This window comes from Grammomys surdaster, unplaced genomic scaffold (assembly GCF_004785775.1).
Source record: "Grammomys surdaster isolate TR1022 unplaced genomic scaffold, NIH_TR_1.0 275, whole genome shotgun sequence".
Classification (NCBI taxonomy): Eukaryota; Metazoa; Chordata; class Mammalia; order Rodentia; family Muridae; genus Grammomys; species Grammomys surdaster.
The window spans coordinates 2,272,108-2,284,330 of NW_021604716.1; the positions used below are offsets into that span (position 1 = coordinate 2,272,108).

At 43.9% G+C, this 12,223-nt stretch overlaps 1 protein-coding gene across 1 annotated transcript in view; it reads right to left on the reverse strand.

Moving 5' to 3' along the window:
• Positions 1 to 2,134: 2,134 nt before the first annotated feature.
• Positions 2,135 to 12,223, reverse strand: part of Bpifc (BPI fold containing family C) — a 49,382-nt gene continuing 39,293 nt past the window's right edge. The window contains exons 12-15 of the mRNA XM_028776984.1: positions 7,660 to 7,702; positions 4,532 to 4,595; positions 3,425 to 3,501; positions 2,135 to 2,257 (exon numbers count right to left, since the gene is read on the reverse strand). Coding sequence (XP_028632817.1) covers positions 2,135 to 2,257; positions 3,425 to 3,501; positions 4,532 to 4,595; positions 7,660 to 7,702 — 307 coding nt within the window. The remainder of the gene's footprint in view (positions 2,258 to 3,424; positions 3,502 to 4,531; positions 4,596 to 7,659; positions 7,703 to 12,223) is intronic.

Here is a 12,223-nt window from a genome sequence, read left to right on the forward strand (position 1 = left end):
CAGGAGGGAAGAAGGCAAGCGCCGAGGCTCAAAACTCATCGCGCGAGTAGTGCGCGACTGGACTACAGCACTAGTCTTCTCTTGGACTTTTTTTCTCCTCTTTCCCTCCTTCCTTTCTTCCTTCTTTTTCTTTCTCTTCCTTCCTTTCTTTCTCTCTCTTTCCTTTTTTTTTTTTAAAGTAAGGTCTCGCTATTTAGCCTCAGTGAGCCCGAAACTCGCTATATATCCAGGTTGGCCTCGAACTCTCAGAGATACACTTGCCAGTGTCTCCTGACTGCTGCTATTGAAGACATGCTGCTTGGGAATGTTTTTGAGCAGCTCCTGAACCCCCTTCACTCTGGATCAGGTCAACTGCTATATAGTATATATAGTCTGGAGTCCATGCCCCCATTAGTAAAACAGCTGAGCGAAATAAAATACTAATGAGCGACACATTTGATGTTTGTAGTGTATCAGAATGAAATTGAGGATATACAACAAACATTCTCCATTACAAAAAGAGTATCCCAAAGAAGCATATCATGACAGTGTATCATTTATTCCTACAAATGCTTAAGGAGGAAATCTGCTCTAGCCAGCAATGCCCTGCAAAGATGAATAAATTCCAGTTGCTGGGAATCATTGTGTTTCACAGCCCAGCTTTGTTTGGAGTGTGTCCTATGACTGTACCTTTAAACTGAGTTGGCGCTTGCTCTGGGGCTAAGAGAGCTTGCAGTGATTTGCAGGATAGTCCTAACCTGTGAAGAACACCACCGTAGCAATCAGTTTTCACCTGTGCCATCACCACCTTTGTGTGATACATTCCTCTGTTTTCACTTCAATGACATGGGATCACAATTCTTCCTAGAGTGGCTCTGAAGGCCACAGAAGTGAAACTGGAGGAGTACCGGACTGGGGTGTTAAGTCCTCACACAGTTTTCCATCCCCCTAGTAACCTAAGGAGTTAAACGAAGGGTGTGGTTTCTTTTTATTTTTATATATCCACCCTGGCTGTCCCCACCCTCCTGTTCCCCGTGTAGTCTCACCCTAATGTTAACTGCCAAGTGCCTAGCTTTAGTAAGCTGCACTGCCATTTCAGCCAATTTTTTTAAAAAAGAATTATTTATTCTATATATGTGAGTATACTGCAGCTGTCTTCAGACACACCAGAAGAGAGCACCAGACCCCGTTACAGATGGTTGTGAGTCACCATGTGGTTGCTGGGAATTGAACTCAGGACCTCTGGAAGAGCAGTCAGTGCTCTTAACTGGTGAGACATCTCTTCAGCTCTCATTTCATCCAGTCTTTGAAAGGACACATCACAAACTTAAACAAATGACACAGGATGACCCTAGGAAAGATTTAAGAGGCTCTCGGCTCCCTTTTAATACTGTATTTGTAGAACTTCAGTCTTTGTCAAAGTTAAAAAAATCAAGTCTCTTCCATTTTCTGTCATATTTTATTAAAATAAATTCAGGACAAGAGCTTTCACACACAGATACTGACATGGATAGAAAACAACTTTATTTTATTTTACTTTATTTTATTTTTTGGTTTTTCGAGACAGGGTTTCTCTTATAGCCCTGGCTGTCCTGGAACTCACTCTGTAGACCAGGCTGGCCTCAAACTCAGAAATATGCCTGCCTTTGCCTCCCACGTGCTGGGATTAAAGGCGTGCGCCACCACTGCCCGGCTAGAAAACAACTTTAATTAAGCATAGGACAGTAATAGTAAACATAAAGTCCAATGAAAGTAGAAAGTCTCTAAAGAGCAGACATAGTCTTGTGCGCGCGCCCGCGAACACACACACACACACACACACACACACACACACACACACCCTTACCAATGCAAATACGGACAAGCTCCTTACCCACCTGGACGGATCCACACGCCTCACTCTTTCCCACAAATGATAAGCACAGGCACACAACATGCTTACATATGCTCACGCACACAGACCCCACTCCCACAGCCTTGTGCCTGTTCAGCATTTTAACTTAGTCGGCCTCACAATAGGTCTCTTAGGGCTCCAGAGAGAGACCATTTTCACGAGGGCTTTAATAACCAGGATGCACAGCCTTCATCTTCCAGGTTTATGGGTTCTGTGGGACTGAAGGCTGTTTACTTCCTGGGGTGGATTGTGAACAGGCCATCAGTGAGTTGGCTGTTCTCTCCATGGTCCATGTACCAGGTCCAGACCTCCCCAGCTGTGGAGATTTGACTGTGGCTTTGAGGATGTTTCATGTGCCAGGTCAGTAGAAATCAGAAGGAAACCCTGAGAGGAATGCAGAATGAAGACAATTTTAAATTAAGGCCATATCTGGGTTTGCATGAAGGGAGGGAAGTTTCTTTGCCATGGCCTAAAGCATCAAGTCTTTCTCAACCCCCTGTACCCTGTATGAGGGCCCTAATGCAGGAAGTGGCTGGCCCCTAATGCGGGAAGTGGCTGGCCCCTAATGCAGGAAGTGGCTGGCCATGTTGGATTACTGCCCTCAGATATGATTTAGATAGTGGAGAGAGGAGAAGAGGGAGTCTGGGAGCACGAGGACGTGTGCACCAGTATGCAGGTGGGAGATGCTTTCTGAAACCTATTTCTACTTTCCCAAACTACAACAACAAAATGCAGAGAAGAAAGGGCAGCAGTGCCATGAAGTTAGTAACTTAGACCCTCCCTGGAAGCAGCCTTCAGTAGGCCGCATCCTGAGGACGATCTTCAGGGGAAGGCCTTGAAGTTCATTTGGCTGAAAGTGTCAAAGAACCAATCAAGTGCTTAGCTGTCATGGTTTCAATGCAAAATATTCCTCAGCCTCATGTGTTTAGAAACTTGGCCACCAGCACGTGACACTACTCTGGAAAGTTGTGGTGCCTAGGAGGTGAAATCTTGCTGAAAGAAGTGGGTCAGTGGGGTATGTCTTCAGGTTTTATGGCTTGGTCTATTTCCTGTACACTGCTTCCTGACTTCTAGGAAATGGAACCAGGTATCTGATGTTTCTCTAGCCACACCTTTCCCTGCTGTGGTGGACTGTATCCCTTTGAGCTATATGCCAAAACAAAACAACAACAACAACAACAAAAACAAACAATAAAACAACAACAATAACAAAAGCACTTTCTCTCCTAAATTCTAAATTGTATCCTGTCAGACATTTAGTCACTGCAAGAAGAGAAATGACTAATATACCACCCATTTTCCTTTCCAAGACACTACACTTTTTTGGGTCTACTTTCTTTATTCATAAAATGAGATTCACAATTTCAGCCTTATAGTTTGTCTAGGGGAATCTTTAGTGTGGAACCAGTATAAATATGGCATAAATGCATACATCCATGCATATACATATCCATATGAAATAAAATAAATAAATCTTTAAAAATAGGCAATAAAACAGAAAGCTTGCTCTACTGTGAAAATAAGTAGTGAAGAAGAGATTCAGAGTCTTACCTCAAGAACTTCAATATCAGAATTGATGAATGAGATATTGTAGGGGTTGGGTAGAGGAAATCCTTGCTGCAGTTTTGCTACAATGTAGAAAAAAAGATGTGCGGTAATTAATTGGGCACCAGCACAGACTTCTTGGCAGACATTTTACAAAGTGATGAACTAGAAGCCTTTTCTATACGTTAATCCTATCACTGTTCTTCTTCACATTGATATGTCCCTAGCACTTGGTTGAAAAATTAGTAATTAATTTACATTCATTAAAAGAGTATCCGTAATTATGAATATTTGGATACTGGAACAAAACAAACACTTTCTGTTTTCTCTCATTTAAGTAGTAACTACGCTTGACTATGCTTCTCATTTTCTACATATTCATAGAAGATATATATAATACATATAATATGTATGTGTATATACATATATACATATGTGTGTGTGTGCACATGCATGTGAGGGGGCAGAAGATAATAACCTCAGTGTCAATTTTTACTTCTATCCCTGTGGTGGTTTGAATATATTTGGCCCAGGGAGTGGCACTATTAAGAGGTGTGGCCTTGTTGGAGGAAGTGTGTCACTATGGGGGTGGGCTTTGAAACCCTCCTCCTAGCTGTCTATGAGACAGTCTCTCCTGGCTGCAGTCCTATCAGGATGTAGAACTCCCAGCTCCTCCTGCACCATGCCTGCCTGGAAGTTGCCATACTTTACACCATGATGATAATGGACTGAACCTCTGAACCTGTAGGCCAGCCACAATTAAATGTTGTCTTTATAAGACTTGCCTTGGTCATGGCGTCTGTTCATAGCAGTAAAACCCTAACTAAGATAGAGAATAATATCATTTCTAGTGGACCTGGAGGAGACAGAAATTTTATCCCTTTAACTCAAGCCAAGCTACATTTCTTGCTAAAAATTGTAATTCTTGCTGCTAGCAAGCAAAATCCTGTTAACTGGTTCCTTCAGCTCTTAATGCTGTACACTGAAAAGTTCTGTCTCTGACCCAAATTTACAATGGCACTCTAAACATGCAGGCATCAGGGTAAACGTTCCAAACAAAACCCAAAGCGTAACCAATACCAGAGTCTCATAATTTTTTAAAGAAACCCTTACTGTTGGCCAGTGGGAGGACTCCGAAGTGAAGAATGGAAGACAGAATATTCTCAAATCTCACAACCTAGAATGCAAAGGGGGGCTGTATCAGTACCAAGTCAAAGGTCCCTGGGAGCAGCCAGCCTCCGCTGGGGCAAGTCCCCAGAATTCAGCTGGATAGCAAGCCATGACCAGAGCTTCCTTGGAGGAACACAACGCTTTGTAGAAAGCAATGCCACCAGGTTCTTTCCTCCCCACAGGGACGATACTTCAGGTTCCTTCTACAGTGGTGATAGTGGACAAAGAGCTGGGATAGTAGCACATGTAGTAGTTTAGGTACAGACCAGGTAAAACTATGGAGAGCTAAGAGGCTCGCAGTCATCTGCCTTCCCTGTGTTTACTGGGACCCCCATCCACAGGCCTCCCTTTGTACTGCATCATACCCTGAACCTAACCGTGTAACTTAAACACCCACTTTATCTTCAGCAAATCCTGGTATTTGGGTATTCTAGAGAGTGCTGCTTTCTGGAAACATCCAGGTATTAAATGTAAATTACGGTTGAAGAGGTGGCTCAGTGGCGAAGAGCACGCATTGCTCTTGCGGGGACGGGTGCTCATTTCTTACCACCCGCATCAGGGAGCTTACAGCTGACTGTAATTCCAGCTCCAGGGGATCTGATACCCTCTTCTGGATTTTATAGGCACAACATGCAAACATACAAAATTAAATTGCGAAGAAGTCAATGGACCTAGATGAACAGCAACTTAATTAGTGAATACGTCTTGATCTGTTTACTGGGATAGGGTCTCACTATAACTCAGACTTACTTGGGAGTCCCTATGTAGCCTAGGTTGGCCCCTGAACTCATGTTCTTATTGATTTAGCCTTTTCTAGCGCTGGGATTACAGGTGTTTGACACCACACCTGGATCAGTAAAAAGGTTTTGGCCACCCTGAAGACAGTCTGGCTAGGCTTATCTCTCTTGTTTTATTTCTCCCTAGTTATTTTGTGATATTAGAAGAGTTACTCAATCTCCTGGTGTCTCAGTTCCATCAACTATAAGACGAAGACAATAATTGTAGGATATCATTATCATGTTCATCACAACCCTCATCACCGCCATCATTGTCATCACCGCCACCATAGTCAGCAGCAGCAGCATCTTACAGGGTGGCTGTCAGAACTGGACAAGTTAATACTATGTAAATTCTAGGCACAAACCATTGCCATTTTTTTTCTGAAACGCCATGGTCAGCACATTGTCTTGTCAACATTAAGCATTTTGCTGGGATTACAGGTGTACATCACCACACTCAACTTTGATGCGGCTTTTTCAGATGTCAGAAGCTTGCCTGAAAGGTCTATCTTCAAATCCAGTTTATGGACTATATCGCCCCTGACACCAATCTCAGGATTCTCCCTAAAATGGAACATCTATTTTTAACTCAGCTAAAGTCACTGACTTGAGTAACACCCTAGGCCTGGTCCTGTCTTACTACCACCTTTTTCTTGGATATGGCAACAATTAATTCAGTTCCATGCATCACCTCACGAGAAGCTAAGTAACCTGGGTAAAAGCACACAGCCAGTAAGTGCAACTTCACTCTTGCAGTTTGGCCTCAGAGTCAATCTGTGAAGCCAGTGTGATTATTATCCTTTGACAGAGACAGATAACGATCAGTTATCATAAATGGAGAAACAACGGCCATCTCTACTTACTACCTACCACTTACCATGCTGCCTACGTGCTACGTGGATTTGGCTTCAGCAGATCCTCTCCGCAATCCTGAGTGATCCCTACCTCCGCCCCTGCTCCAAATGCCGACTCCGCTTTTTCTATATTATATGCACTGCATATTTGTTTACTATTTGCACCTCCAACTCATTGCAAAAATATACACATACTCGTATATATTCTAAAACCGGTTTTCAATAGTGAGATTTTTGTTGTTGTTGCTGCTGCTACTGCTGGGGCTAGCTGGGGCTAGCTGGGGCTAGCTGGGGCTAGCTGGAGCTAGCTGGTGAGCTCTGGAAAGCTTAGACACATCTCCAGCATGTGTCCCTGTATAACCCTTCTTCCTACGACACGTCATGGTAGACAGAGGTCCCTGAAGGACTAAGTGGACCCTAGTAGAGAATCACTGTGGAGAACGTTAGTGTCACAAGGGTGACATGTGTCTTGAACATTGCTGTGCTCAGTAAGAAGTTCTAATGGAAAGAAGGACATGAAGAATTAAAGTTCAGTGTGTGAGCATGCGCTAGGCAGAATGCTACCCAGGAAATCTAACACTGAAAGCCATGTGCTTACACCCTCTGTGACAGCACCGTTTGGGAACACAGAGAGTCATAGACCTGGCCGAGTTTTTTGACATCTAAGAGTATGAACGTTACAAGTCTGGGTCTGTAGGGATTGGAGTGAGAAATGTATCCCACAGGCTCGTGTATTTGAGCATTTGTCACCAGTGGATGGCACTGTCTGAGGGAGGTTATGGAACACTTTAACCCTTGCTGGAGCTGACATGTGTCACTATGGGTGGGCTTTGAGAGTTCATAGCTTCACCCTACTTCACTCTGCTTCCTGTGTGTACTTGGAAATGTAGTCAGCCACTTCATGTTCCTGCTACCCGACCAGGACATGCCTGCCATTGTGAAACCAAAGGCCCAAACAAGTCCTTTCTTTGAGTTGCTTTTGGCCATGGTATTTTATCACAGCAACAGAAAAATAGCCAATATAGGGGGTCTACTCCCAAGCAGGATGTGGGCTTAATGACTTTGAACTTAGTTATGAAGTCCTGAAACTTAAATTTAACTCAAGAGGGTCATTTTATCTAGGAAACAACCCCCACCCCATGAGAATGCCTATTTTTCTAATACCACATGCAATCTTTACAGAGCTTTTCAAAGCCCTGTAATATCACTAAAAGCATATTGCTAAGCTCAGGGGCTTAAATAATGAATAAATGAATAACATAAAGGCCCAGGTTCAACCCCCTGTGCTGTAAAATCAACCAAACAAATGAACAATAAATTCTAAAGCCAAAACTTAGAATTATGGAGAAATCATAGAAAACAACATACATGAGCTACAACACAACAGAATTCTGTTTCTCATGCCTTTTCAGGGTACCCTGAGGGCTTGCGTTCCTACCTTAGCATCTCGTTGGGTGTTCTCTGGCAAAGAGAGGCGGAATCTGAAAGGAAACGGGAGGAGGTTGAAGGAAGGTAGATTCATGGGGGTGAATAGATGGTTCAGTGTTTAAGAGTTAAGAACAGTTGTTGCTCTTTCAGAGGACTGGGTTCAATTCCCCATCACCCACATTGTAACTCTAGTTCCAGGGGGTCCAAAGGCCCTTCTCACCTCCACAGGAATCAGGCTCATGGTACACATATATGCAAAACATTCGTACACATTAAATAAATCTAAAAGATTGTTTTATAAAAAAGGAAAATTTAAAAATAATAAGAAATGGTAATGTACACTTTTAATCCCACCACTTCAGAGGCAAAGGCAGGAAGTTCGAGGCCAGCCTGGTCTATGGAACAAGCTCCAGGACAGCCAGGGCTACACAGAGAAACTCTGCCTCAAAAAAAAAGAAAAATCTAAACAAAACAACAGTAACAACAAAATAATAAGAAACAATTTAACTAAAGAAAAGTAGATTTATTTTAATTTTTTATTTAAAAAAAATTTTTTAAAAAGAATTATCTATTTATTTTATGTATATGAGCAAACTATCACTCTCTTTAGACACACCAGAAGATGGCATCAGATCCAATTACAGATGATTGTGAGCCACCAAGTGGTTGCTGGGAATTGAAAACAGGACCTCTGGAAGAGCAGTCAATGCTTTTAACCGCTGAGCCATCTCTCTAGCTCCAATTTTTTATTTTTTATTTTTAAGATAAAAAACAAACAAACAAATCACTACTTAAAACTGTGCACATAGCCAGGCATGACAGTGAACACTTCTAAACTCAGCACTCAGGAGCCTGAATCAGGATTAGAAATTCTGTGCCAACCTGGGCTACCTAGCAAGATATTACTATAAAACCAAACAAAAGATCTATAGTCAGACTTAGAAGGTCATAGAGTCTATGGCGTGCATCTTTCCCTCTTGTAATTTGCTGCTTAGGAGGCAGACCAGAACCAAGCAGAGGGCTTCGGTCTGTCTTTAAAAGGGTGACACCCCCTGCCCCACCCCCACCCCCATGCTCTAACCTGTATGCAGGCCTTAACAGTTGACAGTCGGGAGTGCAAAGCATCATTGCACACTTTGCAGCTCTTATGACTTTCCCTAGGTCTCTGTTCTCTCAACTGTGAAATAGGTGTGCGTGTGAGTGAAAACTGACCAAGATAACGCACGAGAAAAGGTGCAGCACTCGTACCTACTGCATTCTTACTGCACGGCACAAATGGGACTCATTTCCAAAGGCCAGCACAGAACTTCCTTCCTACTCCCTGTCACATAGCAAGATGGCAGACGGTCTCTCTGTTGGCATTTAGTCTAGGCCCCGCCCCGCAGTTACCTGGCAGCAGCCAGGCGTGCCTGACTCAGGATAAAAGGGGCTTCTCATCCCCTCCTCACTCTCTTGCTCTTTTTGCTCTTGTTCCCTTCTCTTCTTGCTCCTGCTCCTTACCCCTCCCCCTTCTCTTTACGTGTTCATGGCTGCCCCCCCCTTCCCTCTACTCTCCTCCCTCATGCCCTGAATAAACTCAACTCTATACTCTACTATGTGGCTGGTACCTCGGGGGGAAGGGACGTCTCAGCATGGGCCCACAGAGGCACCCCTTCCCCCATACCATACCATGTTCCCCAAACACATCCCTGGCTTTTTTCTATCATTTTATAAAACCACACTTTCTTCCAGTTTTCCTAAGGGCTCTGCCTAAAGTTCAGGTCTCACATTTTTATCCACTAGTGAGGGTATTTGTAGGTTAGAAAACTACAGTCAAAAGTGAATAAATGGCAAACGTAGGATAAGAACCCAGGACCCACTGCCCCACCTTGAAACAAGATTGTTTTAGCAGAGGCTAGCTCTGAATTCATCAGCCTCCCGAGTGCCGGGACTGCAGGCATGTGCAATATACCTGACTAGACCCCAGTTCTCCTGATGTCCGTTCATCTTCCTCTTCCTTAGCTTTCTGTGGCTCACTTTTGCCCAGACCTGAGTCTCATTTCTATTTCAGCGTTCTCCCGAATCTGCCCATCGCTACACTTGCTCTCCTGCAGCCCATCTTCTATGCAGCACGCAGGGTAAGCTGTGGTTTGGATGTGTCCAATGAGGACACTCCCCTGACCAAAAACTTCAGTGGCTTATAGTCAAGTCCAAGAGACTTCCTTCTACCTTGGCTCCCATTTGCCTCTTCAGACTATAGATTCTTTTGAATCTTTAATTTTATCTTCATTAGCCTGGAACTATAAAATATGATGCTGTTTTAATCACCAAGCATTACTGAACTAAGGTTTAAAAAGGCATTGGCACCAAATGTATATCTAAAAAAATACATACCGAGAAAATAATACATATTCATCTAAAATAACATTATGGCCACTGGTCACTCCATCCATAGTCAGATGCATTTTCCATTGGCTGTATTTAAATATATGTAATGTACTTTAGGCCAGAGTCTCCAAACATCAGAGGGGCCGAGGTAGATCTTTTACCTGATGTTTACCTGATGTTTTGGATTCTCTGCTTCACTCAGGATGTTTTCTGTTTTAGGACTGGGCCCCTTTTCTTTCTTTTTGATAGGCTAACCTTTAGTTTTTACAATCTAAAATATTATTGTTACTATTTATTATTTGTGTGTGTGTGTGTGTGTGTGTGTGTGTTTGGAGTTTGGAAGTCAGCATTCAGGAGCTGGTTCTCTCCTTCCACCATGAGTTCCAGGAATTGAACTCAGGTCATCAGGAACTAGGTTTTCGATAGGTTAGCTTCCAACTCACAAGTAACGCTGCAAACTTTAAGTGTGGCACAGAGCAGAGACTATGTCCCTGGCACTGATTTTGGAGGATCCACGGAGCACCTTAAAAGGCTCTGTTGAGGACAACAGGGAGGTGCCTCCCCCTGAGCATGCATTCTACTATCGTGTGGAAATCATGTTGGAACACGGCTGTAAGTCTCCTTTCTTTCTTGACCAGCCAACGCCATGTGAGGCCACCTCAGGAGCACCTGCCATGAGAGCGCTTGCCCAGGAAACGCATGAACTATACTCCACCTTTTCCCTAGGGCACGCTTACAGCTTCCTTTCCTAGGGGTTTCTTGTCCCTAGCTGGAGAGACACTGTGGTAAGGCAACCATTGTCCTGGCTCTGAAAAAGACAATCCCAACTTAGACCACTAGGTGACGCCTGACTTCAGTCTTTGGACCATCTTCTATTCAGCTATTAGCTGCTACTTAGAGCAAGGACCATAGAGCAGTTGAGAAGGAAGCAAGATTAAAGGGCCCTTCCTTGAAGACAAATAATACTCTCTCTTGGGGTGGGTGAGGCACAGTGACAGAGCTCACTTAGTATGCCTATAGCACAGAGTTCCATCCCTAGCAACACATGCGCGCACACACACACACACACACACAGAGAGAGAGACAGAGAGAGAGAGAGAGAGAGAGAGAGAGAGAAAGTTTTAGAGAAAGTTTATTACCTGCGTTGGAAACCAAAGTAAAACTGCAAACCCTTAAGCATAATGAAAGGCCATTGGTGACCTGGGTCAATATGGTGAAATCATTAGAACAAAAGCCAAGGGGCAAGGTCAAGTGCAGGTGTCCTAACAAGGCCACTCCTCCAACCGTGTCCCAGGGGAGAGAAGGAAAATCAGTCCTCTTCCCCAGTGCCCTAAGTCCTTCTGTTTCTGTTTCAGTCTGTGACAGTGAACTTCTTGAGGGTTGAGATTTAGTCTTAATGATTGTATCTCGGTGTTGAGTACGTATCCCAGCGCATCTCAGCACTAAGCATGGCTTTATTGGCCTATTCAGAAGATGTTTCTTGAGTACCTAACACGTGTCAGTTCAGGGGGAGGTGCTGGAGATGACTGTGGGCACAATCAGACCCAGCTAGAGTTCTCAGGGAGCCCATGGCCTTGTGGGAGGTCAGGGGCATCATCAACAAATCCCAACAATTAAAGTTTAACTATCAATTGAGATAAATGCTCTGAAGGGAAGAAACGAGTCATCAAATCACATGACAGAGGCACTTGACCTGGCTTGGTAGATGAGGGGAAAGTTCCCAAAGAAAGACTTCTTGAGCTGAAACAGGATGAGCAGGGTTTAAAAGGAAAACTGGGAGGAGGAGGGAAGTGGGGCTGGCAGAGGTCCTTGGAGGGAACAGAGCCCCAGAGAGGGCACAGGACAATGGTGCTCGAGAGCCAGATGAGGGTGCCCACACTAGGACCCCACCATGTGGAATTCGACCTTCACTCTAGAAGGTTTCGAGGATGCAAGATGATGGGCTGCAGCATGGAGAGATGACTGACAGGCCAAGAGCTTCCTGGGTGCTCATTCAAGGCTTAGCAGATGCTAGGCCAGTGGAGAATTGAAGTTCCTAGAGGATGATACAAAGTAGCCTAGACACAGGTGGATTTTGTGGATTCGCATATTATAAAGATGACTCAGGAATTCTTAAACTGTGTGAAAGGGGAAGAAGTCAGTGTAGGCTAGAAGGATTTACCAAAACAAGTTGTGTACCTCTAGAATGATACTTTGTACCCACTAAT